Raw genomic sequence first — 24281 nt, 5'->3', positions numbered from 1 at the left:
ACATTTTCCGATGTAATTCCACTCCTATCCTGAAGGTGGCAACAGCGCACCTCCGTGTAGCGCAGTGGTGACGACCTGATTGCCACTGACATCGACAGTAAACAAAAATCCTCAGTACGCCGCGAAGAGACTAACTCGCTACATAAACCCTCAATTTAAGGTGAGAAAACGCTTCTATGCATGTCCTTCAATTGAGTCTTTATTGCGTTTTTTTTTTAAAAATTATAGACGTCTAATTTGACTTTTTTTCTGGATAATACTGTAAAAGCTTTTGTCACAGACAGAAAATTGTCTGTTTGCAACGAACAATTAGCTTAAAATTAGCTTAGAAGACGCGACATTACGCTGTCATATAGTCGGAAATAAACGTATTTTTCTTGCTGTTATAACCTTTTTATTGAGTTTGTCAAATATAATTGTAAGAGAAGCTCATTATAGGTGCATATATTAGGTAAACATTTAGTCGAGAGAATTACTAAAATATATGTTTTGGCTAAGCAATTGAAGAAAGTGTATTATACAAGTTTACATCTGTCACGAATGTTGTAAAATGTCCACCTTAAAGTTAGTTTATTTTATTAATTACGTGGCTGTTTGAATGATTTTTGCTTACTTAAATATAGAAAGAAAACGTGTTTGTTCACATTAGAATCAAACTGGTGGCCTGCTACCTGCTGTAATCTGGGGTACCTACAGAAATACTTTCATATTTAGCCACACAGTGCCTGTATTTGTTAAACTAATGGTGTTGCAGAATCCCACAGAGGCGTTCCAGAATGCCTCATATGGCAACGCACAGTGTTGCCAGATAGAGTGACGGGTTTCCAGCCCAAAATTCACCTAAAAGCCGCCAGATTCTACAAAAACCAACCAATTTGTTCATCAGTGATCAATTAGTTGTAAGTAGAAGTAGTTAAACATCATTTATTTATTACTAAACGCTTTAATAGTTATGATAAGTTAAAAAATTGAGACAGTTTTAAAAAAATTTTTACTTCCGCCATTTTTGCAGTCATATTAAAACATATAATAACAGACTACTGTAATATATATATATATATATATATATATATATATATATATATATATATATATATATATATATATATATATATATATATATACACACAGACAGGACAGACTCCTGTTCAGCTTTATTAACAACCACAGAAAATCCCCCCCAAAAAATTTATTTTTTAAGGAAGGGAAGGAGAAAACTTAGGGTATTATCCTGATCAATTGTATTCTTGCAGTTTTACTTTTCATGAATTTAATGGAGGTAAAATATAAGCAGGCTTCCTGGGGAAACGTTTTAAAAGGATAGATTTGATTTTTTTTTAAATTGTTATTATAAATAAAAATGTAAAAAACCTAACAAAAACTAAATCAAATAGCTTTTAACCTAAGATTACTCTAAAAAAATTGCGATTCACCAATAGGAAATTTTGTGCAAACCCCCCCCCCCCCCCCCCCCCCCACATTACAAATATGATCTATCGTTTCTTTATTAATATGTAAAAAAAAAAAAAAAGCTCAGTTGTTTTCCTGCCTGCTTCACCTTCTGTCTTTTCAGTGAGGACATGTAATAAAAATGTCAACAATGTATAAAAAAGTAAAATGGAATTACATAAATTTACTTTGCAAATGCTAAAAAAGGCACACATTTAACCCTATTTACATTTGATTATGCAATCTGCCGTGAGTGGCGCCTCTTGTTGCAGCTTCAGGGGCAATTGAACAGGAAGTATGCAAAATACAAAGACTTTGAATATAAAAATGGATCAAGTTACTACAATCATGCATATAAATTACATTTATAGAACAGATTAGTTGTTATTTATTGTTGTTTGGAGCTATACATCTCATGACTCCCCTGCCACAAGTCCTTGGTTGAAACATTGCAATAAGGAACTGAAAACTGCCAAACCGACCCAAATTATCTCCACCCGCCCAAAGCAAGTTTTAGCTTGCAATGTTAGAATAAAAACACACAATTGGGCGGGGAAGTGCCCGACCTGGCAACACTGCCCAGGACCTCTATAGGCTGGGATGAGGTTTGGAAGCAGTAAGAGGTGGGATTCTCATTAGTCTAAAGTCAACATCAGCCGTGGAAGCTGCATGAAATAAACCGAGTGTTACTTGTAGACACTTTTCTGGGAGAAGCATTGCTTTTAAATACAGCCAGAGTACACTGGGCTCATTGATTTTGAGTTTTGGCAGCGTTAAGACCAGATGTTTGTGCATGTCCTCAGCTTTTACCCCACGGCAAATCATTTTCTATGTTTGTCTTTCTCTAATCTTTCAAAAGTCTTGCTAAAATTGATGTTTCTGTGACTTTACAAGGGTGTCCTTCCCACGCAGGCTCAGCTTTCTTCCCCCAGTGATGTGTCCACCCCGCCTGGCTTTGTGAAGGACTACCCGAGCCCCATCCTCATCCCTCCTGTCCTCTTGGCCGGGCCTCCACCAGCTCCTCCTCCCTTCCTTCTCCACCTCTCACTCCCTGTGATGCCTCCTTCCTGCTGTGGCTGTCTGTCACAGTACACACATCACCATTTGGCTGTCTTTCTCCTCACCTTTTTTAGGTAACGGTGACACCCTGAGGATTTTCCTCATCGGATCACAACAGCATCACCAAAAGATTTGGGAACGCTGGATGTTTGCCTTCAGTTCCTCTTTTGCTCATTTAAAAAGCTAAAACAGAGTAAAATGAAGAGAATATTTTCTTTTGTCAAAAAAAAAAAAAAATACCACTCCGCTCAGACAGACACAGGTTTTGAGTAGAATGAAAGGTCGGTGAGGTGAAATTTACTTAGGAAAGGAACTGTTAAGATAGCATGGACTTTAGTTTTGATTTCCAATAGATGCTATTTTAGCAAATGAATGCACTAAATTCCCAGTAGAAGCATGTGATGACCGCCTTAGGGCAGGGGTGGGCAGTGAGGGCCACATTCCTGTTTAGGTACAAAAACTGTTCGGCCTGCTGCACGGTGCACGTTGGCGCAGTGGTTAGCGCTCTTGCCTCACAGCCCCCGGTTCAAGTCCCGGCTGGGGGACATGAAAAACACAACATCAATGGGGGACCTTTCTGTGTGGAGTTTGCATGTTCTCCCCGTGTATGCGTGGGTTTTCACCGGGATCTCCGGCTTCCTCCCACCGTCCAAAAACATGCTTCATAGGTTGATTGGCAACTCTAGATTGTCCATAGGTGTGAGTGTGAGAGTGAATGGACGTGTGATTGAGGATATTCTACCCTGCGACAGACTGGCGACCAGTCCAGGGCATCCCTTGCCTACGCCCAAGTGGCCGGGATAGGCTCCGGCAACCCCGTGACCCCGAAAGGGAAAAACGGTCAAGAAGATGAATGAATGAACTGTTCGACCTGCAATAAGTGTTAGGGCGATTAATGATGATGTCACAGTATTTGATTGGCTGTACGTTGTTCCGATGACGTGTCAGGTCGTGATTGGTCCGGACAAATTACAGTACAACCATAGAAGAAAAAGGTTATAACACCTGTTGGAAACAAACAAAGCTCCAACATAGAGCGAGATGATCTTCTAAACGGGCTTTGTTATGATTATTATTAAATGCATGTTGCTGCCAGTGCTTCATTATTGGCATAACGGACCCGGAAAAGGGTTAGGATTAGGTTACTACGTGCTAACGACATTTAGCCGCGGATGAACTTAAACGGAAATAACATCAGCCGTTATTTTGTCTGGACCCGACTGGTAGCACAAATTCACATGATTGTTTGCACGGTTTCTCAGGACTGTTCATTCAAAAGCCGCCTCCGCTAGCGCACACATCGTCCCAAAGCCGCTCCACTGCTTGGAGATACAAATCTCCAGCGAGACACGGTTCTCCTGAGTCCCGCAGCTCGCTCACGCAGAGCAGCCAGACGGACTGCGGTCCAAAGCATCCCTCGTTACACACACCGTAACAAAGCACCCTCCCCCTGCCTGCAAACACAAAGCTGCGGCTCCGGCTTTGCTCCGAGACACAGTTCACTCGCCTGGAGCAGCCGGTGTTTTCTAACAGCCACACATCTTTTTACAAAGTGGGTTGTTGCAAAATCTCTCTAAAAACACCACAAAGAATAATGTCAGACACAACCTATGAGGGAAAAGAACTTTAGGTTACAAAAGGAAACCTGAAATGAAAATATGTAGGGCCCGAGCAGATCTCCACGCTACTTAGTTTGTCCAAGTGGGGTTTCCGTAGTGTGACGTCATCATTAGTGTCAGGCCCCCGAACACTTTTTGTACCTACACCTGCATGCTTTCCAACATACCCCGCTCTGCCGTGTCCTCATTGGCTGAACACCTGAGCCAAGTAATCAGCCATGAGGAGGACACATATTTCTCAAAATCATGCAGACACCCTTGAGCCCTGGAGTTGCCCACCCCTGGTTTAGCGTATTTGTGGTTATAAGCAACCCTAAAATAATGATCTCAGCAGGAAGCATGTGTGTTTTTGTTTTGACCTCTGTTGGTTACTGAGTGGTTTCTCTGCAGCTATGTGTTGCTGCACTCATCCAGGAAGACGTTCAGCAACGTGAAAGTCAGCATCTCAGCCCAGTGGACGCCCTCTATCTCCAACGACAGTGCACAGTTCTCCCCTGCTGAGGTGCTTCACTTACAGCTTTTGTTTTAAGTCTTAAGAAGTCCGTTTTCCAAGCAGCAACTAGAACACTCTACTGTGAAAATCCGGTTTAACAGCAAATGCTCAAAAACTGTTGTGTGTGTTTTGGGCAATATTGTGTGTTGGAGAGTCCTGAAAGTCCCATGAGTCGCTCGTGCCGATCTACTGAATCTATTTGTGTGTTTTCTGCAATTCTCACAGACGTGGGAGAACAATCGGCTGTTTGCAGATGAAAAGCAGGCCACTTTGTTCCTGGGAGCGCTGGACTCCATCTTCCTGTTCTCATATGCAGCAGTGAGTGCAGTCTTCCGTTTATTTATTTTGCTGTTTCCACACAAAAATGGGCAAAAGAGGGAGGGCGGGGCTTAAACCCCACAATTACTAGACCGACTGATGTTAAAAAAAGAGCAGAAGTTGTGTTTACCTTTGTGTATCAGACACACTGCTTTGTTATCACTGAAAATGAGTTGTGGTAAATGCAAACTTTTACAGACAAGATGCCTTTATAAGTTATAAAAATGATCAGAATTACCAAAAAAATCATCTTATATATATACTAGAAGCTGCGCATCACTGTCGGTTTACTGAATTAAGACTTATTCGGTCACAAATTGATTTATCGTACTCTAAATGAGAGTGGAAAAAGGTACAAAAGTGCTTTAATGGGCAAAAAAACAAATTAAGAAAACCTCACAAAGTATAATAACGGCTAAAAGAACAGCAACAGAATCTGGCAGGAAAGAGTAGAATACAAACGAATCAATAATTATTTTCTAATAAAAAAAAAACAAGTTTTGGATCCCTTCTATTAGAATCTATTCTGTCTAATTCAGCTGTTTAGATATTAAAATGTTCATTTTGAAATCAGTTTTCTAGAGTTTTACATTCCAAATGTTTTCGGGGGAAACTAAAAGGCAGATTGTAATATTAAATTATTAATGCTTGCAATTTAAAGACATTCAAGCAGAGCCATTTTGTGAAATAGTAGAACAAGAAATGACTTTAAAGACCCACTCTGATAAAAAATTGTGTTTTTGGTGGTTTTAATGTGTGCTCGTGGAATTTTCTCTGATGATGGAGGACAGATATAAAGAAAATCAAGATCAAAATTTCATTTTTGAGTACTTCTCTATTCATAAAATTTTTTATTTATGCTGTAGATGCCATTCTGATGCTTCCACTTGTAAACAACGGCGTGGGAGTTTAAGGGTTAAACATACATAGATTTGATTAATCAATATCCAATAATGTAAATCATTGTCACGTTTTTCTTCTTTCCTCCTATATTTAAACTGAGTCTGGAACAGCATCCTAACCTAAAACCTTGTATTTTATGACATTTTATCATATACATATCTGTTTAATCTAGAATTATACTTTTATACTTTTTATGATATTTTACCACATATTTATTTGATCTCAAATTAGACTGTTTACGAGTGTTTTCTCACCCTCGGCTGGGGTGTTTGGGTCTATACTGACACCCCTGCCAATAGGAGGACAGGGCAGACGGCGCCTTCTGGTTTCTCTTTATTTTATTTATTTATTTTCCACTGGTGTTTGTCTTTTTGTATTTTATTGCGCGGGGCTAATTTAATGTATTTTATTGCATTTGTTTTTGTTTTTATGTACAGCACCTTGAGCTGTATTTCTCGTCATGAAAGGTGCTATATAAATAAAATTAATTTGAATTTGAATTTAAAAGCAGTTTGATTCTAGCAAAGCAGATCGGTTCTCATTGGTCTCCTTTTTCTCATCTTCTCAGGGTCTGTATCTGAGCGGAGTGATCGGCGACCGGGTGAATCTGCGTTACGTCCTCTGCTTCGGCCTCTGTGGATCGGCGGTTGTGGTCAGACGTAATTTAATGTGTCCACAGTGTGTTAGCCACTTTAAAAGCTTTAGCGTATTCACAATACCTGTAACTCCCAACCTTGTTATTAACACGCCAAAAAACCCACAGTTCGACATCGCTACACATTAGCTGCGTTGGCGTATTTACAAAAACACCTAACCTTGTTTGCAACACAGTAGAACACAGACAGACATTTGAACGGAGCGGCGTGTAGCTGTCAAAATCACTTCAACATCAGGAAGCACAACCAGAATTCGCCCCTATATAAGATGCTTTTCAAAGTGCTTTGAAGTCTGCCTTATAGTGCGGAAAATAAGGTACTTTTTTAACTTTTTATAACTTTTTATCATGACGTCACCCATTTCCCGAAGAACATTTGTCTCTGTCATTGTTCAGATGAAGAATCATTCAAATGCAATGCATTGTGGTCACCGATCTAGTTAGCATCAATGCACACTGGGTTTTCATAAAGACTTCTGGGAAATTTCCAGGGCACTGGATTTTAGAGTTGTGGGTTCGAACACCCCAAGTGTCTTTAGATGTTACTGTTCTAGAAAATACACTCATTACTTGATCGGTGCTCACTAAAATGCTGTACACATTAGTGCCCCATGAAGTTGTCGTACCAGTCTGTAAAAAACGTTTACATTTTTGTTTTTCCGACATCGAATGTCTCAAGATCCGCTGTGGGAAACTGGGCGGAGTCTGGCCCTCGTTTCTATGCTGATTCCCCACAGACTTTTTGCTTTATGTATATTAACGTTTATCCACGTTTCCCTCTGGTTTAGACATTTGCTGCTCCCCAAACATTCACACAGGTGTGTCTTTGTTCCTCGTGCTGCAGGAGTTTGTGTTCGGCACTCTGACTGAATGGCTCCACATTTACAACGTGTACCTGTACTGCGGCCTGTGGGTGCTGAACGGCCTGCTGCAGTCCGCCGTCTGGCCCTGTGTGGTCGCCGTCATGGGCCACTGGTTCGGCAAAACAGGGTGAGGAACACAACTCGGCACTTAGTTCTCTGCAGCTTTTTTTTTTACATATATATTTTGCCTTTTTAATGTAAAGCAAATCGATAAATGTCATAAAAATGAGTTAAATAAAAGATTTCTGACAGAAACATTACATTGTTAGCTTAAAAACAACAAAAGAGGGTAATCTTATGGAGTAACCATGTACTTTTTTTGTTATTTCTGTCAATTCTTGACCTAAAAATGAAAAAAATTTGATGCGAACTTGAATATTTTGAGATTTTATGTCCACTCAGCTCTCCTTTCTAACAATTTTACTAAATTTGGTGTTTATATTGAAGTTTCACTTGATATTTTTGACGTTTTTCGACTGCATTCTAAACACAGCTGCATGTTGCAGGCGTGGTTTTGTTTTTGGCTTGTGGAGCGCTTGTGCCTCAGTGGGAAACATTCTGGGGGCTTTTCTGGCTTCCAGTGTGCTCAAGTACGGGTATGAGGTGAGACGCTGGGATTCTTTTCCTTTTTGCTTGTTGTTTTGGTCTCAACATCACCCAGATCTCCTCCCCTTCGCTCCCTGCAGTATGCCTTCCTGGTGACGTCTATCGTGCAGTTTGCCGGCGGAGTTGTGGTGTTCTTTGGTTTACTCACTTCTCCCAAAGAAGTCGGTAAGTCTACAAATGGTTAAAGACGCTATTTTCTTCCCTTCGATTTCATCTCAAACTACACGGATCGTTTAAAGACAGTAACAAAAAATGTGATTTAAAAACAATTTAGATTGTTTTAAATTAGCTTTAAAGACTTCAGGAACAAAACTATAGATGTAAAGACCCACTCTGATGAAAATGGGGGTTTTGGTTTTTTTTAACACAATTCTTGTGGCATTTTTCTTATGAAAATTACATTTCTAAATATTTGGAGTCAAATCTTTGTGAATCAGGAGATCCAAAAAAGAGCATTTAAAAAAGATCTTATTTGTGACGCAGAAAAATACACCGGGGGCGCCACGAACTTCCTACTTCAAGCCTTCAGCAACAGGGAAGGGAAGTGGGGTCGGGGTTGCTCCACGCCAACAGTCCTGGCCACTACTTAAGAAGCAAATATGTAATGAACTACTGCCGCTGTGCAGAAACTATGTCCTAGAAAATGACACAGGCTTTCTGATTTTGAGTAAAAATGGCCCAATCAGAATTAAAAAGACCACTGGGAACACTTTGAAAATCGATCAGAGTTGGACTTTAAACGCTGTTAAACTCCTCACTACACTTTCTACACTTTTCTCAGACAGACAAGAACATTTTCACTCTTTTCTCTCGTGCAAACACTCAAATTTCAAACTTTCACAGAAAAATAAGGTCAGTTTCATAGAATGAAAAAAAAGATCTGCTCACCATTGAAGATTTATGTCAATTTCTCAAAATGAACGCGTTCTGTGCAGGGGACACAGCACGGAGGAGATTGATTGACAAGGTCAACAGCCAATCAGGATGCAGATCACAATCCTGGGTATAAACAACCACAAAAAACAAAAGCGCTCTAAAAAAAATCTGCAAAACTCAAGAGGCCAAAAAAGGTGAACCGCGTTATAGCGACTTTTATACCACTGTATAAAAGTCCAGAGTATAAGTTGCATTAACTGTAGAAAATATGTCTCAGTCTGTTGTAACTGTAAAGAAGAATTCAGACACTATAATTCCCCTGGTTTTGTTTTCCGTTCTCTCCTAGTCTTTTTTTTGTAACGGGATATTATCAGAGCTGTCAAAGACTTTTTCAAACCTCCCCATTCGTATTTGGGCCGAATTCCCTCTAAAAAGTTTAAGTCATATCTTGAAGGTTTTCTTCTTTTTTCATTTTTCTTTTTAAAGATAAATTTTGATTTTTAAATACAAACATTATTTATAAAAAGATTGTGTTTTTCATGCTTTAAACAGCTCAAAGCATGAAAAGCACTTAACAATAAAAAAATAAAAAATAAAATATTAAAACCAACCCCCCTCCCCTCCATTGACACACTATGACCCCCCCACACAATGAATGTGTTTCCACTGCATCCCATCCACCTGATGGTTAAGGTTACCTGCATGTTACAGTAATCCCTTCTGGATTTTAGGGATTGAGATTGATCCAAAGTCTCCTAATCCTGTCTCAGCTTCAAGTTTGTTGCCAGTTCTCACAATCGGCGCGTTTATGATTTGCTCGCCGTCTTTTCTGCCCAAACCTGTTCAAAATGAATCGGTTCAACATGATCACTTGCTAATATTAGCATCTTGCTAGCTCGCATCCGTTGATGTCCTTCCTTTCAACTTGCTATGGTTTTACGGCATTCCCAGAAAGGTAGGCGGGACTTACTGTGATTCTGTGCTTCAGGTTTGAGTTTGGAGGAGGCCACTGGACTCGGCCCGGTGGAGACCGAGACAGACAGCCATAAGCCCCTGATGAGCGACGAAGAAGAAGAGGAGGAGCAGGTGGAGGCGTACGCTAGGCGGCGGCGGTCTGCTAAGCCGCAGGAGGATCCGCCGCCAGAACCGCCACAGGCCATCGGCTTCTTCCAGGCCTTCTGCCTGCCCGGAGTTCTGCCTGTGAGTCAGGAATAAAAACCGGTGTCTTTGTTCTGCTGCAGAACTATATCCTCCTCTCCGTTCCCGCAGTATTCTCTGGCCTACGCTTGCTTGAAGCTGGTCAACTACTCCTTCTTCTTTTGGCTTCCTTTCTATCTGAGCAACAACTACGGGTGGAAGGAGGCCGAGGCCGACCGCTTGTCCGTGTGGTACGATGTCGGAGGGATTATCGGTGAGCTTTTAATGCAAAACTGAAGCTGTTTTGTAGCATTTTCATTGCCTGTATAAGAGAACTGGACTGCGCAACCCCTCCCTCCTCACTTTCCAAACAGGAAGTACCCGCCGGGTAACAAGTTCATTCCTGATAGAAACGTTGAGTCTGACCAACATTTTCTATGGATGATGTCACTCTGTCCCAGTTCTACTATACATTCAATGATCGTTTCCACAAAAGTTTATTTTGAAAAGAGAGGTTTGATCATATGCTTTGTCTTGACTACAGGAGGAACTGTTCTGGGTTTGATCTCAGACTTTATGGGGAAGAGGTCTCCAGTTCTGGTCATCAGTCTTGTGATGGCCATGGGGGCGCTGGTGGGATACAGCCGTGAGTCCCTGCAGCATCTTGAACGTTTCAAACTTCATCGGGTTGAATCTACTGACACACCTTCAAGAACGAGTTCAATACACGTTTAGCCTGTGGTGTTCACACTAGACAAGCAGGGAGGGGCTTCTTCTTCGTCTCCTCTTTTTCTACGGTTGATTGTCCATCACCTACAGGTGCAAATCTCATGAATCTTGCTCCAGGCTTTTTCTTTCACAGCTCTATTCTGAAATATGAAAGACTTGGTGTCATAGAAATTCAGCCGTAGTTATTAGTTTCTCCTTGTGGAGTTGGCACTTCTGTGAATTAAAGGGAAGCCACATGTGTCACTACCAAATCCATGTCCCTGATTTGTCAGGGCCTAAAACAGTCATAGAAACGTGTGTAGCGTCGTGTGAACATCAGAGTTTTGAACGCGTTAGCCTAAAACGCACATTTACGCATGTTTAGCTAGACTTTCATCGACCGCAGTCTCTTAAACGCTCGTTGCCGAGGGCAGCGTGAACGTAGCTTCAGACTCAGATTGTGTGTGGTTCTTCCTGCCCCTCCCCCCCTCCCACAGGATCACCAAACGATCAGCTTATCAACGCCGTCATTCTGGCTGTAACTGGCTTTTTCATTGGAGGTCCGTCCAACATGATCAGCTCAGCCATTTCTGCCGACCTGGGAAGACAGGAGGCGCTGAGGAGCAGTCAGGAGGCCCTGGCTACCGTAACTGGGATCGTGGATGGAACCGGGAGCATCGGAGCGGCTGCAGGACAGGTGAGATGAACTGTCTTTCTGGGACCAAAAAGAAGCCAGTTTTTACCTTTTTTTCCCCTAGGCTTTTATGTCAAAGTCTCACTCCCATCATCTTTTATGTATTTTCAAAGCATTGATACTTGAATTATGAATATGCCATTTTTTTGCCAAAATCTAAAAACTACTAGCACATAGTTTCTGCAGAGCGGCAGGAGTTTATCAGTACGACGGAGTTTTAGGGCCAGTTTACAAAAAAGAATTTTTTTTTAATTACGACTTTTAAGTCGTAAATTTACGAGAAAGAAAGTCATAACTGTTAAATTACAAGTTTTTAACTCGTAAATTTACAAGAAAAAAGTCATAGATTAACAAGGAAAAATCCCCAAAATGGTCCATTTATTGGAGCCAGCTTGAAGATGAAATATGTGGAGCCTTTTGTGAAGCTTTATTTCCGGATTATATGTTTAAAAAACAAAGAGATTCTGAATCTTTTGCGACTCAAAATCAGATTATTTTCAGTGGAGCGGCTTTCTGGGGTTCGGTGTCAGCAAAGCGGAGCTTCATCTGTAAAATAAGGAGCTCAGAGATGCGTTTGGGTGTAGAGGACCGCTGCAGGCTTTATTTTCCTTTTCATTCACACACCCTGAAGTTCATTTGTCACCTTACGTCATGAACCTGTCATCCAAACAATAATGCAGAAGTAAACAGTGTTACGTACGTCTCCTCCTGCAGATGAAACGTCCCGTTTCAGCATTAAACAATAAAAAGGGAATGAAAATAGTCTGTTATATTAGCATTAGAACATTGAAAATGCCAAAAAGTGCTCCTCCTCAGACGGAAGCATCACACAGACGTAGAGATCTTCTCTTTGGTGAATGAAGAAAGGAGGGAAGTGGACATCTGCAGGGTTACGGGGAACTTCATCAACGGCTGCAGAGATCCTGCAAACCATCCATCAATAAATAAAACATTAATAAATCGTAAATCAAACAAATGAGCTTCTAAACATTTGGAACATTATCAATAAACATTCAGCTCACCTGTTCAATTGAGTTTAGTCGGTCTGCTCTGCTGCTGCGCGGCGTTCACCTGCTGCTACACTGTATGCTCACTTCCACTTTAATCTTGTAAAATTACATGTTTTTTTAATTTAATTTTAAATTTACGAGATTTTTTCTTGTAAATTTACGACTTAAAATCTTGTAATTTTACTTTTTTTTTGGTGGCCATAAAACTCCGTCGTACATCAGAAATTTGTTGCGTTGTTGTGGAGTAAGCCTCCCCCCACATCCCATCATCCACCTGTTTACACGCTATCCCGCTAGCTCACAGCCCAAACATTACCGGTGCAGCAAACTGCATTTTTCCATCTGCTCCTGATTCATTTGAAGAAAGTAATACTCAGAAATGCTATTTAAAGCTGAATTTTCTTTCTATATGTCCTCCATCACACAAAAACGTGTTAAAAAACACCTAAAACACCATTTTCAGATAAGAAATAAGATAAGATAAAGATACTTTATTGATTCAGTTGAAATTCAGTTGTTGCAGCGTCGGCGTTAGGCTCAAGATACAAACATACACACAATAGACAACAACAGAGAACCAGAAGAATCAGTCGGAAAGGAACATCAGTGAACATGAACAATGAACATCAGCTTTCATGAGAGTGGGTGCAATGATCATGACTGCGTTCTCTGATTCTGCAGTACGTGGTTTCTCTGATCGAGAGCAAGCTGGGCTGGATGAGTGTGTTTTACTTCTTCGTCGTCATGGTAAGAATTTTTTCCTGTAATCTCCATAAAACTCTTTGCAATATGTGATTTCTCAAATTTTGATTCAAAAGCATTTTTTTCCCACCTGGTTTCTGTTTGAAAATGTGATGCGTTCACTGCAGCTCAGAGATAGGAGTACTCAGCTGCTTCACACCTGATATTGCTTGAATTTCTCTGCTGAAAGGCTTTGTGTTTTTAAGTAATTTCTGGAAACTACAATAGATTTTTCTTTCTAAACCAAAACTGTGAAACTAAATGTTAAATCATGAAGTTAAAAATGTTTATTCAACCTAATATTTTATGTATAAATGAAAAGTATAAATTAGATTTTCTTTTTTTCAGGTACTCCTTTATGGTTTGTGCTGTTTTAAAATTTAATAAAAGCTTGGAAAAAAGATCTTAAAGGGGCTAAAACTTAAAAACCCAAATCTCTAACTTCCATCGAAATGTTTCATTGTCTAATTTCTAATCAAATTAACAACAGGAATGAGATCAAATGTCGATAAATCTGCAAAATGATTTACTTTATTTATTTTGCAGTTTTAGGAACAATATGTTGTTTGGTTGTGCTCAAGTGAGTCATTCCATCTTAAGAAGATAATACCTGTTAGGCAGGTGTGTTTTCTATCCACAAAAGGAAATAAATCAGTCAAAAATGGAGTTTTACGATTTATGTAGCTTAGAGAAACTGCAAAAGCCGATTTGGGGAGTAAATGCATATTTTCCTTGTTTTAAAGTGAATTTGAATGCATCTCAGCACTTAATAAACTTTAAAGTTGTTTGTGAGGAGTCAAAATTACTGATTGTGTGTTTTCACTTGTTTATTACCACAATTTTAAGGCTTTTATGTGATTACATAAACACAAAAAGAGAGAGACAGAAATTTTTTGTGTATTTTTTTTTAACTTAAATGTAATTCTTGAAGCTTTTAGTCCAACAAATGAGTAAAAAAATACAGTTACATTTTTGCCTAAAAAGCAGAAATCTAAGTGTTGTTTTTGCTGTGGCAGACAGGGGGCAGCATTTTCTTCATCACGCCATTGCTCATCAGAGAAACTAGAGACTTGTGGAGAGACAGGCAAGCGCTGCGCCGCCAGCTGTGACGGCGGCAGCTTCCTCCAAAAGCTTCTTGTTTGTAACCTCTGAGACCGACGGGTTGAAACGATGGGAATCATCCTAAACTGACTTGAAAGGCGACCTTAATCTGGCTGTCACATAATGCACCGATGGAAAAGGTCCACAATGTGAGAGCTCATGTCAGCTTTTGTGGACGTTTTATCTTTTTTCAGCGTTTTAATCTGTTTTATTGTGGAGGTCAGAACGCTAACTGAAGCTTTTTTACAATAGAAAACGGCTCTCCTGATCCAAATCAGGTGTTTTTTATAAAAGTCTGTATTAGGGCCACCATAAAAGGACATTTAAAAACATGAGCATAAAGTCGTAAAATAAAACAAAAAATGTCATAAGATTATGAGAAAAAAGGCTAAATTCTATCAGAATAAATGTGTAAAATTATGATAAATTTTTTTAAAAGATTAAATTAAAAACTGTATTAATTAAAGGCATAATTTTTCAAAGGAAAAAGTCCTGCTTTTTCTGAAAATGACGTGCAGGAAAAGCGCAGTGCACGTCCTGCAACATGTATTAAACAGCGTACGTACTTCTTCGTTGAAACAGTTTATTTTCAAAAAAGCAGGACTTTTTCCCTGAAAGATTATGGCTTTCTGATGCATAGTTGTACGACTTCTGTCTCATAATCGCTTAAATTCATTCTTGTCAAATGTAGACCTTTCTCTCATATATTTATTTCTATTCTTTTATGGTGGTTCTCTGTCGTAGCATCATGTCTGTTTCAATGAAAGTTTACACATTTCTTTGTCTTAATTTAAAATAATGGGTTTTGTTTTTTTACTGTAATTTTATTTCTTTTTGGTCTTTTAGGTTTGGGGTTTTTGGGGATTTTCTTTTAAAATATTTACTTAACTCAATACAGAAGTGTCTTAAATTTTATCTTGTACAAAATAGGATTATCCTTTTGTTGTTTATTTAATTACACAAGTTCCTTTGCTTTGTTTTGATTTTATTGTGGTTTTTTGCTTCAACTATAACTTATTTTCTGGTTTCTGATGCATTTTGCCTAATGTGAGTTTTAATCACCATGGGAACAGCCAATCAAATCAACGACACCAATTTTGTCAAGACATTGTTGAATGTTTTTGGTGTAAATTTACTATTGTTTGTTGTTGTGTAGTTTCTTTTTATATTTAATTTGTCACTTAAATCAAAATAAATTCAATATCAATCGTAGAGTTTAGTACGGATGTTTTTCTGTGCTGTTACGCTTCATGACCAGCAGGTGGTGCTCATACACAAACAGCACCCTTCAACCAATGACAACATTTAGATCAACTTAAATTTTAAATGTTTTTTGTTTGTTTTTTTAATTCATGCACAATTATCATGTCTATACCAGTATGAGTTAATTTTTTATTCCATGTGAAATCAACACAAAAGGCAACAGTGCACCAACAACCCAAAAGACAGGTATTTCCTAGAATATGAATGTTATAAAGCAATAAAACAATTCAAAGATACAATTAAATTACAATAACACTATTATTACAATTTCTTTGCAAGTATAATACATTCATGCATATACAAAGTACAAAGAATAAACTTTGATATAGCTGCAAACTTTGTTATTTTGCCTTTCATTTAAAAAACAAAAACAAAGAAAAACATCATAAAAGTGTACAATGGAAGGAAAAATGTTTCTAATTTGTTTTTTGCAAACATGTCAAAAACAATTCTTTAGTCCACTTGAAAGTAGTGCAAAGACTTTAGTTTTTTGGGAGATAATACAGCTTCTTAGATGACGAGAAGAAGGAAATCTGGAAAAAGTTAACACAAACTTTGAGGGTTTGGAGAGAAAAAAGACACACGATGGGAAAACTATGGAGGCCTGGACATGACATTAACAATGAATCCATCAAATGAATCATTTTTGAACACAAATAAGTATTTTGTAGCTTCAATTACCACTACTAGTTCTTGAGAACAAAATGCTGATTTGTATTAAAAAACTAAATTCTGCACACAAAATTCAATTTTTTCCCCCACAAAATACTAATTTGAGTGCAAAAAATACCAATTCCTGGCCACACATTTTCAATTAGAGGAAACAATTTGTTGTTTGTTTTCATGTCATGTATAGGGCTCCATAGAAAACAGATAAACAAACTTTGTAATTTTCAAATGTTTAAATGCCGTTTTTGTTCCACAGAAGCAGAGGATGATGGGTAACAAAGAGACAGGAAGACTTAAAGATGTCTGACTTATAGGATATAAGTATAGGATATTTCTCATGAAGGGGCGGTTTATTTAAGTTTCAACTCCTTTTCCCGTCATTGCCGTTTTTCCTTAAGTGAGGCAACACCTTATAGGTGGACAGTGACCCCAAACGTTACCACGACAACCTGAGCTGCACTGACTTTTATTATTTTAGTTGAATAGAATCCCTTTATGAGGTAGAAAAAGCTGGGAAAAGTCTGAATCTGACTTTTATTTACTCACAAATGTCAAAGTTTCAACTCCTCCTTTGAGGAGCCGCATGTGATCGCTGCAACAGTGAAGCGATTCAGCAACAGACTAATGAGCCGCCTGGAGCTTAACGAACGGAAGGAAAACCTCCAGGCGCTAAAGTGTCAGGCTGCACAACTTCATGGAGGAAAGAGGGCTTTAAAAAATAAAAATAAAACACTAAAGTTCCGACATCACTCTGAGGATGAGAGGGTAAAAAAGCTACATTGTCAAAAGCGCGATCGCCAAAACAATTTCTACACCAGTTCATGCAAAAAAAAAAAAAAAAAAATACAAGCTAAAAGCGGAATAGAGTACAGTTAATACACACTTTCATGCGTCTGTCTGCTACTTTGGAATGGCAACTCTGGAGGGGGAATTTGGGGGCTTTAGTTTGACCTTCCATCTTTAAAAAAACACACAAAAAAACATGATAAATAAGTCTCACTATTACTCTCTTTAATTTCACAGTCACAAGTCCTCGGTGACTCCGCCGACCTTTCAACCTGGAGGCAGTCGCCTGGTTGCACCCGGGTGCAGTTTTGACCCGCGGTTCAACTCAGGCCTTTCGAGGCCTGGGGTGAAAGTGAAGCCGGAGGACAGAGCGCACGCCGGCGTGGGCGACTTGAAGCCTCTAATGGTTTGTGGCGAGAGGGACAAAAAAGGAAGAAAAAAGGGGGGGGGGGGTCAGGCACTGAGGTCAACACCATTTGGGAGGAAAGTGAACCTCAGAGGATGAGTCGCTGTTCGGTTGTAGTTTGGTGAACGAGTGCATTCAGAGGGATTTCACAGTATGATCAAAGCCGCAGATACTTATATATATATATATATATATATATATATATATATATATATATATATATATATATATATATATATATCTCCACAGAAAATGTCTCTAGAGTTTGTACTTGACTACATAGGAAGGCAATAGCTTCATTGTGCTGAATTTTGGAGGCATATGGAGGTTTCTGAGTCCCTGGCATTTAGGCGGACAGTCACTTACAGGTTGCTACATATGTACATCTCTGTGGAGGCTTTCCTCTTTGTGGTCATCGGCTCGGTGGGAGCGTGCTCGCCTACTGCCGAGAAGACACTTTGGAATGCAGAAGCTTCCTTTTCTTCACCTTGAAGTAATCTGCCCCAAAAAAAAACAAACAAACAGCGTTTTAGTTTGAAAAAGAGCTTTAAGAACAGCTTGAAAGCAGTTTGATTCTCACCTGTGATGTTGGACTGTCTGCGCTTCCCTGAGAGCTTGATGGGAAAGCACCCCCTGGTGGTCACCTCCAGATATTCATCCCCAGAGAAGCTGCAGGACATGGGGGAGCCCTCTCCAGATGACGTCGACGCCCTCCGTGTGGCCTTCGCAGCCCTGGACGCGGGCCGCACGGTGCAGCTGTGGTAAAACGCCGGCACGTCCTGGCACCTGAGCCCCACCCACTCCACGCCGGAGCCCTCCCCGGGAGTGTCCCTCTGGAAGTCAAAGTTCCAGCGCTTGTTGGCCACCTCCATGTTCATGCAGAGCAGCCGCTGGAAGTCCTTCTGCAGCTGCTGGTGGTCGACCGGGCCGAAAAGATTCCTTCGGGTCGGCCCCACCGTCAACTTTAGGGCCTCGATGCCTCCGAGGCGGGAGAGCTCAGAGTCGGACGCCATCGCCGGTCCGGTTGAAGTCGATGTAGAAGCAACAGCCATGTCCCTGTTGGGAGAAAGAGCTGACGGTTAGAGAGCAGAAGTTCCCTCTGTTCGCCTGGTGGAGTTTCAATGAGGCGTGATCTGGGTTTTTACTGGAGCAGAGAGCACCTACAAGCTATAAACTGTTTGAACACCACTCTCAAGCATTCTCCACCCTCTTGGGAGCCTTTACACGATCAATTACACTTGGTGAGTAATTACTGCAGCTACAGGTACCTGGGCTAACACAACATATAACTCTGATTCTCCACCTGCTCTGGTGCTGTCAAAGAAAAGGTGTTAAATGACAGCTTCTAGTGAGGAATGCTTTGCTGCGTTCTCCATCTGTGGAGGCTAATTAGAGAAAACCCAATAAATTCCTGAGCAGAGTTCTATCTCTGCTAACCCTCCTGGAGACGAACATTCACAGCCAAGGGACCCAAATCTGCGTTTAGCTAAAAAGGGAGCCAGCTCCAGGCCAGTAGCGGCTCCCAAACCCAGCGAGGTTTTGTGGTTTTAAGCCAGTTTGAGTTAAACATTTGCAAAATTAGCCGCATTCAGATTGAAAACAGACCATGTGTGGTGACCTGGATGTGGCCCGCAGCCAGATGTGGTTCACTCGAAGCTTTCAGCTGTTTCACAACCTGAAACTGTTTGGGCCACTATTATCTGATATACAGGGGTGAGAAAAGATGTTTAAAAAGAAAAAAAAAACACTGATGAAAAGCTAAAAATTACATTTTTGAGTTTTCTTTGTTAAAATTGTTGTGAATCAGGTGCAAATGGAAAAAATCTGGTTTGCAAAAGATCCTATTTGTGATGAATAATACCCGCTGGGCAGACCACAGGCTCCCTGCTCTGTCATGGCTTTCCTGGTCTGAGCTGGCATCTGGCTCAAAACTGTACGGCTGGAAAGCTTCAACATTGCTCGCCGTTTTTGTTCCACTGGTAATGATAGGTTGGGAGCGTAAAAAGCTGCAACTATCGGGAGAGCATGTAAACAAATGGGTGATGGGAAGTGGGGCTGGGCTTGCTCACAACTCAGCGATAAACTCCTGCTGCTCCGCAGAAACTATGCCAAAAAAAGACAGGTTTTTGGGGGATTTTTTTGGGGGGGGGCTTTAAAATTGCATATTTATAATTGAAAGCCCACTGTTTTCATCAAATTGAATCACAATTTTGTCACTTCTTTTTCATTCTTTTTTCTTGAAAATCCGCCACAGGGACATGTGGGCCTCTTGCATATGTTACTGTACTGCCACACTCAGACACATAAAAGCCTCATACTCTGGGTTAAAATCTGTATTTGACCATTTGATGCAAGAAAAACGTAATTTGACCTAAAAATATAAATAAAAAATAAAACAGACTCTACATAATCAGAATATCAGACCGGAGAGGCGGAGATTAGACCTGTTTAGCTGCTTCACAGCTGCAGTCATGAATAGGTAGCAGGTAGGATAATATTTTAATCAGTTTCTTTTTAAATATATTTACAGAATTTAAAAAACATTTTTAACTTTTTTTTTGCATTTTGAATGTATATCTAGTGACATTTTTTTGAAGAAACTTTGCAAAAGTCTGTTATTTATATATTTTGGTTGGTTTATTAGGTGCAATTTAAATGCATAAGGAAAAAAAGACTCCAATGATCCTTTCAGTCTGTTTCAATGTGAAGTTTTTGTCAAGAACAATAAAATCACGAGCTTTGAGGAGAAAAACAAGTAATTACAGAGTCTTGCATAAAAACAACCGGTGACGCAGTTGAATATTTTCAGGATGTAGGTCAATGAGATGCGGCTGTGAAAAAACTCCGCATCTTTTCAACTCTTTTTGCAGCAATTCTAAGCACTGACAACCGCATCACAAACCCTAAAACGAAATATTATTGCGCGTTAGCTAAAGTCATTATTAGGTAAAAACAAAAGACACTGTAGTAACGATAAAGCTGCGTTGGTGTTTTTTACCCAAAAAAACTGCGTCAGTTTTTTATTCGCGTTAAATAAACTCTATTGGCCTAGATTATATATATTTACAAATACTTTTTTAAATAAATAAAATCGCAAACTAAAAAATTAAAGACTTACTTACCATCGGCGTTTGCCAAAGTGGACGTTTTCAAGTCGAGCCGTAACTTTTTCTCCTTCCACGCAGTCAGAGCAACGCAACGTGTGAGTGACAGTCCCGTGGATATAAACAGTTTCACGTTGAGAGGTTTTTAGCAGGCACTGCCCAAATTTGTCCCCTGATCTGAGACGTGTTTGTTTTGGACTATGAAGACCGAGGGGGAGGAGGGAGGGGGACGTCCTACGAGAGGAGCTGGTCACGTGGTTCCCATCAAAAACAGTCATGTTGGAACGCGCCCAGCAGATTTACAACAGTTATTAACTAAATAAAAGTAACTTTTTATTCCCTTTTTGATCCCAAAACATCCCAGAAGTAGACAAAGTTTTTTTCATTAGATTTTTTTTGTACAATTTAGTTATTTTGCATAAACAAAATCAATCAAAAATGTTCCTACTTTGTCCAAATTCAAATTCTTAAGCCCACCAACTCAAACCTGTTGCACATTTTCACTCCTACAGCTCCGTTCTCCCTAACAGAACCAAAAGTAGGTCAAATATTTCAGCAGTGGCCGCCATTTCCCCTTCTCCCTCAATGTGACACACATTCTCATGTTGTTCCTTCCATCACGTTCAGGTCTGGCTCAGTGCCCACATCCTGCAGTCACGTTGAGCTGCAACGTGAGCGCACTCAGAAACGCAGTTTATTCTCCTACAGAGAGGGATGCATGGTCTAGACTCTAGAACCTCTACTTTGTGGAAGAGAGAACAGAAAAAGAGCCTCCAAGTTCGGCCTCTGAAATGTGGAACTTGAATTGAAGTGTATAAACTGCTCACTGGTTGAGTTACTGACGTGACCTATTGAACTATTTTTGAGCCAGACTATGACAATTAAAAAAAATCAGAAAAATAGTACAAAATGTTCGTTTTAATATAAAAACAGCGGAGATCTGTGTTAAAAACACTTCCTCTGCTTTCAATGATAAAATAAGCCACCTTCCAGATATTTCAAAACAATCCCACCTTTTAAAGTTGTTTCTTTTTTTTGTTTATTTGTCTAGCAACTTGTATCATACGCTTTTACATGCTAAACAAGTAAATTTCGAGATTTGTTTTAGTAATTGTACAGTTTTTTTTAACTACATTTTTTCCTTCACCGGAATTTTTTGCACCTTGACCTTTCATTGCACCTTGTTACCTGATCCCAGAGTTGTTGTAACAATTTAATTTCCCTGTGGTAAAATCAATAAAGTTTATCTTATCTCATCTTCTCTAACCGTAAAGCTTTGGACACACTTGTGATGCATGTGAGGCTTGTTCAAGTATGCGCTGAACACGTGTTCTTGAACACCTGCTTGGTCCACGATATCAATACTGGACAAGCAGTGTGGGGCTTCTTCTTTTATTAGCGCCACCTACAGTTGGAAGAGGCTTGCGAATCTTGCTCCAGGCTTTTTCTTTAACAGCTTAATTCCGATATAAAGACTTGGGTTGTGTTAGAATTCCTTCACTACTCCTTACTCATTTTGTAGAGCTGTCTGAATCGACAATTTCTCCATTGAGTGCCCTAAAAATATCCCAGAAGTCTATGCAAAAAAACAGTGTGCATCCATTCTCACTAGATTGGCAAATCTATGTCACATAATTCTGTAAACCACAATGATCAATTTCTCTTCCATGATCAAATTTCAAACAGTTGACACTTCTATAATTACGCCATCACTACCAAATGCGAGTCCCTGATTGGTTATAGTTTAACTTGCAATGTGCTTTCAAATGGTTCGTATGTAGAGCCAGATAATGGTCGTAATTGTGCGTAGAGCCCGAAAAGCTAGATTTTTGAAAGTGGAAGCCCGAAACATGCATTTACACGCATTTACATTGACTTTTCATTGGTAGTGGTCCATAAAACACGTATTGCTGAGGGTGGCGTGAACGTAGCTTGAGGACCAATCAGCACGGAGGTAGACACGGCACAGGCCAAAATTTTGGGCAATGCTAATGCATAACTAATATTTTTCCTCACATAGTTCTTGGTTGCATTTCATTAAAACTACTTTTCAAGTTTAGCTTATTTTTGTTTTCCACTTTGACCTATTTAATAGCCATGTTTTCTTACATAATTATTATGAAACCTTTGCAGGGTCTCCCTTTTCAGATGAGAAAAGGATTCTCTTTTTTTTATGTTTGGTTTTCTTGTTCTTCACAAAGTTAGAAAGTTTCCCTCACACCCTTCATTTGAAGTCCCTGAAAACATACACCCTTCACTCACAAACATTCTACGTTTGCCTGCCGAATATGCAGAGATGACACCATTCAGAGGCATCACTGCTGCAGGTTAAAGTTGCTCAGACAATGCCTCAGCAGACGGTGCGTCTGAAGAAGTTTACAATATCTGCTGTTTAATCACATCAAAGCCAGTGAAAGTAGTGGATAGTCTTGTTTGCGGGGCGAAGTAGTTGTGTTTCAAAGGAGGAATGCTTTGTCATCCTGTCAGGCATGATGTCACATTTGCATGCCAAACCCCAGCAGGTTTGGCATGCAAATGTGACATCATGCCTGTTAATAACTTAAAGTTAAATACCGCCAAGCAGATTTTCAAACTGAAATTATTCAGTTACTAGGAAATCCAAAGAGTTATTGTAATGGCATAAAACTTCAAAATCAGTTGAAAAGTGTGGAGCAAAAAAGTGGAACGTGCAAAAAAATTGCTTACACTCAGATTTACTGGAGTGAATAATTGGAAAAATCTTCTGAGGTTTCTCACTTGCTAAAGGGGTTTTGCATTTGTCTGTCATGTTTTAAAATGACGTTCACTCCATAAAAACCCCATCAATAGCTCACTATTTCAAAGCCGCTCCAAATAATTCCCCTTTTGCCATCCCAAGCGTGCTTACTGCAAACAGTAGAAAGGTTGCTGAATTGTTAAAATTTTCCCAAAGCTAAGAAGATTTTTTTTTTAAACTAGTGGAGCGTTTTAAAAATGTGTCCTATGTTACTAAGGTTGAGGCCACGCCAACAGCCCACACAACGTGGAAAAACACAACGCAGAGCTCTGTTCAAGCAGACACACAACAGCAAAATACATGTTGGAAGCTCATAAAAAGCATCAAATTTAGGGCCTTTTTTTGGATTTTTTTACTTCATTATTGTGAAATAAATGAAGAGTAATGCCTCGGTTTGTTACGTTTAGAGAAACCTTGGAAATTGCAGCTCATGTTATCTGGAAACTCTCAATACTGCACGAGATATGATCTGGTGCTCCTAAAAGTTTGAGTTTTCCAAAACTCATGATTTTCTTTCTGGGGCAGCTCATAAAGAAAAGGTAACCAGAGTCAGCGAGTCGCTAGTGGGCGGTTCTTTCATTTTCCATTACAACTGTTCAGCTAAATACCATGTTTTCCGCACAATGGGGAACCGGATTCTAAAAACGTACCATCATGATCTGTGTATTCAAACTTTTGCCATATATGGGGCGCACCTATAAGGCGCATTTTAAGAAGGAGAGATCTTGAGAGTATAATTTAAAGATTTAATTGTGAAAAGATTTAATAGTTAAGCATGAGTGGTCAGAAGTCTTTGGTGGTTGGGCTCAGGGCTGGAGACACTCTGCTTGATTGTAATGACCTCGGACCATGTGAAGTGACCCCAAAGCCCAGACGCAGATGGTAGTGAAGGCCTGACCACGGCAAATCGAAGGGCCAGGAGGAGAATGGGGCAGATATGGGTCGGCAAAATGTCTGGTATGAGGATAAACAAACTTTGATGAATTTGAAGGCAGGAATTTGATTGTGATTGGCCGTGAGGAAGGTGAGCACTTTAGCTATTGGC

The 24281-nt window shown here is 39.8% G+C and overlaps 2 protein-coding genes across 4 annotated transcripts; one reads left to right on the top strand and one right to left on the bottom strand.

Moving 5' to 3' along the window:
• The first annotated feature begins 48 nt into the window (after positions 1 to 48).
• slc37a3 (solute carrier family 37 member 3) lies at positions 49 to 14613 on the top strand. Of its 2 annotated transcripts, none has more exons than XM_004082944.4 (14): positions 49 to 160; positions 2362 to 2582; positions 4518 to 4629; positions 4846 to 4938; positions 6410 to 6493; positions 7341 to 7486; positions 7866 to 7962; positions 8046 to 8130; positions 9830 to 10041; positions 10111 to 10252; positions 10523 to 10624; positions 11184 to 11383; positions 13072 to 13137; positions 14148 to 14613. In XM_004082944.4, exons 2-14 carry the CDS (start codon positions 2506 to 2508, stop codon positions 14238 to 14240), a joined length of 1509 nt encoding a protein of 502 aa, XP_004082992.1. In that variant the 5' UTR covers positions 49 to 160; positions 2362 to 2505; the 3' UTR covers positions 14241 to 14613. The 2 variants fall into 2 exon arrangements, with proteins under 2 accessions (XP_004082992.1, XP_020569984.1); XM_020714325.2 differs by having other exon boundaries at positions 60 to 160; positions 2344 to 2582.
• A 995-nt stretch (positions 14614 to 15608) lies between these two features.
• Positions 15609 to 20753, bottom strand: LOC101160207. 2 transcript variants are annotated; one of them, XR_002872736.1, is made up of 4 exons: positions 20479 to 20753; positions 17937 to 18412; positions 17723 to 17854; positions 15609 to 17350 (listed from the first exon to the last, which is right to left on the bottom strand). XR_002872736.1 is itself a non-coding variant. In XM_023952321.1 (3 exons), the coding sequence occupies exons 1-3, from the start codon at positions 20736 to 20738 to the stop codon at positions 17796 to 17798; spliced, it is 795 nt and encodes a 264-aa protein (XP_023808089.1). In that variant the 5' UTR covers positions 20739 to 20753; the 3' UTR covers positions 15609 to 17795. The 2 variants fall into 2 exon arrangements, 1 of the variants encoding a protein (XP_023808089.1); XM_023952321.1 differs by having other exon boundaries at positions 15609 to 17854.
• Between the last annotated feature and the right edge of the window lie 3528 nt (positions 20754 to 24281).

The sequence above is a fragment of the Oryzias latipes genome, chromosome 23 (assembly GCF_002234675.1).
Source record: "Oryzias latipes chromosome 23, ASM223467v1".
Classification (NCBI taxonomy): Eukaryota; Metazoa; Chordata; class Actinopteri; order Beloniformes; family Adrianichthyidae; genus Oryzias; species Oryzias latipes.
Note: the sequence above shows the minus strand (reverse complement) of the source record. Positions and strands in the feature narration are given on the sequence as shown.